Source organism: Austrofundulus limnaeus, unplaced genomic scaffold, assembly GCF_001266775.1.
Source record: "Austrofundulus limnaeus strain Quisiro unplaced genomic scaffold, Austrofundulus_limnaeus-1.0 Scaffold5, whole genome shotgun sequence".
Taxonomy (NCBI): Eukaryota; Metazoa; Chordata; class Actinopteri; order Cyprinodontiformes; family Rivulidae; genus Austrofundulus; species Austrofundulus limnaeus.
In genome coordinates, this window is record NW_013952407.1 from 5822940 (window position 1) to 5828973 (window position 6034).

General features: G+C 38.6%; 1 protein-coding gene across 5 annotated transcripts in view; it reads left to right on the forward strand.

The window, feature by feature from the left end:
- kctd17 (potassium channel tetramerization domain containing 17) overlaps positions 1-6034 on the forward strand; it is a 36670-nt gene that overhangs the window by 19172 nt on the left and 11464 nt on the right. For 2 of the 5 annotated variants that reach the window (XM_014028419.1, XM_014028444.1), the window contains exons 2-4: positions 4041-4149; positions 4535-4626; positions 5425-5571. In XM_014028419.1, the coding sequence (XP_013883873.1) occupies positions 4041-4149; positions 4535-4626; positions 5425-5571 (348 nt within the window). The remainder of the gene's footprint in view (positions 1-4040; positions 4150-4534; positions 4627-5424; positions 5572-6034) is intronic. The other 3 variants (XM_014028424.1, XM_014028430.1, XM_014028438.1) reach the window with 3 other exon arrangements.

Genomic DNA, 6034 nt, shown 5'->3' on the forward strand with positions numbered 1-6034 from the left:
TTATGATAAACTACATCAAGGCTTTTTTTGTTTTTGTTTTGTGTGTGTGTGTGTGTGTGGGGGGGGGGTAACGTTAAGCAGAGACTCATCTTTTCTATAAAATGGGACAAGCAAATGTTGATCTGTTAGAGTTAATATTGTTTCATTTGAAGAGCTGAAACAGCAGCTCTCAGAACAACTCAGCCTGTTGCACCTCGGCTCGCTCCCGTAACAGAGCTGTCGAGGTGAGGAGTTTGGTCAAGAGAGCAAAGTTGGACATATCTGTTCGATAACGAGGCTCTGAATACATAAACTTATAGTCTGTTAGATTTTAGATACCAAAGTCTCGGGTAGCTCGGGAGCAAAATGTGGAGAGAAGACAGGTTTTGCTCGCTCAGGACAGGAGCTGAAGGCTGACCGGTGTTTATCCCAGACTGCTTCACCAACACCAGAAAGACCCACCCTGCTCTGCTCTGATTGGATAACCTAAGCTGTGGGGTTTGCTTGATTTGTTGAACGTCTGTTTCAGACTGGGCGGCTTGAGACCGCAACAAAAAACGAACAGGTTTCTCTTTTCCACGTTTTTTCAAATACCGAAAATACGACACGGGCAAAACGATGTCGGTTATTGACTTAAATGTCGGTATTTGTTATTTTTCGGTTTATCGCCCAGGCCTAGTTAAGAGCCTTGCTCAAATGAGTTTGGAAGCAGGRGTGGGTGCTTTATCTTTCCCACTCACATTTTTGATTTGAATTGCCAACTAGATGTGTAAATCACCAGCTTTATCACGACATATTACATCGATTTGTTTGGATGACGATTTGATGCCCATCTAACACAATGGCTGTGTTACCCCCAGTTTACACTACTTGCGTTCCATCTCCGCTCCGGTCCAACCTCCGCAGCAAATACACACCCATTATAATCAATGAGGGTGTTTACACTGGCGGCGGTGAGCGGACGGCGATCCATCAAAATTAGAACAGATCCTATTTTTGACGGATGCCGTAGCAGCGCCGGAGTCGATTTTTAAAGATTACGTCACACCAACAGGAAAAGAAACGAGCACAACATACGTATTTTCAAAATAAGACACCTTTAGGCTGGATAATTTGTCGGAATAATGTCAAAATTCCAGCTATTTAAATAAATATACGGATATATTTCTACACAAATGGTGTCAGAATGTATTGTTCTGTTTGGGAAGCAGATGGAAACATGTAGCATGAAGCATATGTGTACACACACGATACACCTGGATTTTATTTTGAAATCAAAAGTTTCAGAAAGCCGACAGACAGTTTCAACATAAATACCAAAAGCCTTTATATCGTTGTTTTCAGCTGTGTTTGGAGTTAGCCTTTCACAGAATTAATTATTTATTGCTGTAACTTCCACACTTATCACTGAATTTATCGTGCGATCTCCTTCCTGCACGTCTGTCGGAGCGGAGTGGTGGTGGTGTAAACTGGACTTGAAACACACAGCTGCGACCTGCGCAGCAGAGCGGAGCGGAGACGGAATGCAAGTAGTGTAAATTAGGGGTTAGATGAGCATATGATGGATTCACATTGAGCATATGATGATGATATAGATCAATATTTTAATTTTGCCTTGATATAATTGAATCGTTAACCATTTAGTCAATATGGATTGATGTATTGTTACATCCCTACTGGCAACCTACTAATCACAGGCTCACCTTCTCTATCCTCAATGTCACCACTCTCCTCTGATGCAATAACTATAATAAAACTGCTAWTAAAACAAAATYTCATGYTGGTACTGATAAAAAAAACTCCTAGTGTACACTGTATCTGTTTTAGCAAGGGGCTGCAGACTGTTCAGGTTGCCAATATGTGGCAACATCTAGGTCTGAATAAAGAAGGTTTTAAACCGCAATGGGTCTCCTCAGTCTTTAACAAGGTTAAATAAAAGTCACTATCACCAAAAGTCCCAACAGTCCACACATAAGTATCGTTCTGCCTGAAATTAATGTGGAAATTACCTTTGCAGATACCACCKACCCAAATTTTGCATTTGTTTTTATCATAAATCTGACTTTCACTTGGTATGGTATAGGGTTGGGCATAATCGTATCATGTGCAATTAATCGTCAGAAAAACATTAATCGATTATTTTTTGGCACTTGACGATTAATACGATTAATGCCACCAGGCAGAGTCCYCTCGCTGCTCCTCTCTGCTTCAGATATGATGAACGTAAAAAAAAAGTTCTGTWATTRATGTCTCAACACGTTTCATAATTTGATTTATAGCCTGAAGTTTGTAATTTTGACACAATTTGGAATCGATTTGTACGAAGAGCAAATCTTTCCCACTAAATTGGTCATGTGACRAGGAGGACATAAGGGTGTCCAGGGACTCCAGGGGATTAATCATCAAATTAATCATTATCAGCTAAAAACCATAATTAATCGCGATTAATTTTTTTGCCAGTATTGCCCAACCCATGMTATTCATCCACACCAGACTGCCATCCAGGTCTTTATGGACCTTGATTTGTACACTGGTGCTCCAGTAACCCACGTCTGGGCAAGGGACACAGAGTTCCTTGTTTTTGTTTGTCTGTAAGAGTTTATTGAATCTTTCGTTGTCTGACATGTCACCTACGACCAGTCTGCCATATACATATATATATATATATCCTCTCTTTTCTTTTTAGATAGAGGCAAGATAAACTAGAACACACCCTTTTCTTTGTTTTAGAAGTAAAGTTTCCCTCCAACGGATCTGATTTGTTAAAAAAAACTTTTTTGTAACTTGWGTAACATTTTTGTTGGCCAACTAACAAACCTTAACTCCGCCCCAAACAAAGGTTTTAAAAAGTCAGCGCACTCCCAAGAGAAAGAGAGTTGGAAGATTTGAATCTCAGCAGCAGAAGACATCAGAAGCTTCAGCAGAGACTGACCCTGACAGCCCCCCCCACCAATGGCTGGCCAGGACCCAGGCTCTGCATCGCCTGCTGGTCTGGACGCTCAGCCACCGTTTCACGTCGGCTCAACACCTGAGCTTGATTTTAATAGAAGTCAATAAGCTAATTTTAACTCATGCGTCGTTTTAGTCRGTTTTTCTTCTACYAAGTTGGAATCAAATTATCACTCTCTGCAGCAGCCKAAGGAGACAAGACCTTTCTTCTTCACCAGAGAATCAACCGTTCTCCGACCACTGGGACCAGTTGAGTATGCAGGCAAAACCCCGGTTGCCTGACATCCAGCAGGGATGAAGAGTTTTCCTCTGGGAAACGACACCCAGAGACAACCTTCAGTCGCTGATTTCCCTCCTTGTACCCGCACGGCAGAAACAAGGGTGAAGGTGAACATTTTGCTGGTGACAACCGGTTGCTCAGACGCTCAGGCTGATTTGATTTTTATCTTTGAATGAGTTTGATAAATCTAAACGTTTCCTCTCCCTCATTTAACTAGGATCCCTTAGTTAAATTCTCAGCTGAAGCAAAACTCCCCTCATTCCAGCCTTAAAAACCCCCCTTTTATGTTATTTGTTTGTTTGTTTGTTTGTTTGTTTGTTATTCACTTGTGATTGCAAAACTCTTTCAGTTTTTACATGGTTCAATAATGTCATCATTTCATACTTGCCATAACATGTAAATACATTTAATCTGTAAATAAACGAAATGTGATGAGCATGTCAACATAAGATCACGTCTATTTTCTGTGTCTTGATAAAGCATTATTGATTTTTTTCTAAGAAAAGAACTCATTATTAATTTGGGTAATAAATAGAGACTGAATGATATAGCTAACAGTTTTCTCTTTCCTGTGTAATAATAACAAAATAAAAGGGAAGTGGTGCTCCACGAGGAAATCTCATAATTAACCTAAAATAAAACTAAACATAAACCTAATTTCCCTCTGGGATCAATAAAGTATTTTTGAATTTTTTTTTTTGAATTGAATTAATTAATACACCCAAATTACCGCTACACATAATTGAGCACAAAGGATTATACAGTAGTTTATGTCCATTTAAGCTGTGATTAGGGTGTAACTCTGCTCTTGTTTGTCTTTGTTTTGTTACAGGATGAAACTGGAGCCTATGTGATTGATAGAGACCCCACCTACTTCGGCCCCATCCTGAACTACTTGCGGCACGGCAAACTGGTCTACAACAAGGAGCTTGCAGAGGAAGGTCTCAGATGTTTTTTCTCTTCTCTGATGGGTTCAGAATTAACCATGTGTTACATTGAGCTTTAATCAGAACTGAAAAGACGACAAACATGCAACAGACAAAATTCATTAATGTACTGAAAGTTTAGCTTTTGAAWTTTTAGAGAATGAGAGGATGTTACACCAGCTTTCTAACAGATTTGTAATTTATATAGATTTTTTGAGTGGTGAGACATGGGTTACTGTAAGTAATTATTATTATAACCAAGAATGAACCAATGTTGAATAAGTGACTGGAAAAATAAATGAAAATATGTTAGAAATAATCCACTTAGATGAGTAAATATAAAAGTTGAGAGCAACTGTGTTATAAGGTCAGACTGCAGCTGACTTACTTTTTTTTAAAGGTGTCCTAGAGGAGGCAGAGTTTTACAACATCACCCCACTGATCAAATTAATAAAGGAGAGGATCACAGAGCGGGACTCTAAAGCCACACAGGTAAGTTCAGAACCTCAACACWTGTTTTGAGCTTCTTGTTCCCCCAGGTGCTGCCAGTCAGGTGCCAGGTATAKGATTTATTACCAAGAAGRATTATTACAACAAAGAAATTATCTACCAAACACTCATTTCTTTAACTTTTCTGCTAAGTTTTGTTCTGTTGTTTTAAAAAAGACTAACTTTCTTGTAGTATTTTAAGTATTACTGATGTAATTTTTAACCCTGATTGCTTTTTAGCTTAGGTTAAGTTTGTATTTTAGGCCTGACTGTGATTTGTGAATTTATCTTACACAAATGTATGAATAAAGTATTTTGAAGCACTTTATTATGAMCAGCGTGTCACAGAATATAACTTTTTTGCTGATTTCTTATGTTGAAGCCACAAAAAAGCCAGATTCAAAGACATTAAATTTTCATCATCATGGTTCTTCCCAAATAACCTTCTCTTAAAAAATGTTTATTTTCTTCCTTTTCTTTTTCCAGCTCACTCTTACATAATCCCTCCGGCCTCTCAAACATACACCCACTTTATGTGTTTTACTGGAACAAACACTGCGCTGTTCCTTGAGATAAAAATAGTGCCAATGTTAAKGTAGAAGAGCTGGATTTGTAGTCCTTCGTCACATTATTTCTTGTTTCTTCACTGTCCATCAACTGCATTTAAAGAAAGGGCAAAAAAACTCATGGTCCCCTTCTTCCAGAAAATTATTTTTAAAAAATATGTATTTTAAACTTTATTAGTTTTCTACAACTTGTCAACAAATTAAATATTTGTACTCGTATCCTGCTRTTCTCCAGCAGGTGCCCCCCAAGCACGTCTACAGAGTGCTGCAGTGCCAGGAGGAGGAGCTGACCCAGATGGTCTCCACGATGTCGGACGGCTGGAAGTTTGAGCAGGTCAGCGTGCGCGCCTGCAGAAAGCCCCGCACCGGACTGCTCTGGACTGTGGGTTGGACTCACGCTGCTGCTGACCCTTCAATTTTGACCCCTGGTCTGATCCCCTGGCCCCAACCTGAGCCCTGCTCTCTGCCCTTCCTAAACTTTATAATTCTAAACAATATTTACTGATTACAAAATTACTGTTAGGATAAAAAAACATTTCATATCAGGTACTGATACCATAGAAAATACTCTTAATACAGCAGGGCAACAAAAAGAAAGATGAATGAATACAATAAAAATCCTAATAAACATCCCTAAAACCACTAGAAGCTCTTGTGCTCCAAAATAAGAATAAATAAATCAATATTTAGAAGCACCACTTAAATAGATTTAGCACATTACTTTCTAATATGTTTTGTCTTCACTGCATTACTAAGGATTAAATTAGTTACTAAATAATCAWTTTGATTTTAATTTGAAAGAAAATTGTCCCAGATTGTAGTTTTATTTAAATTATTAACTTCCT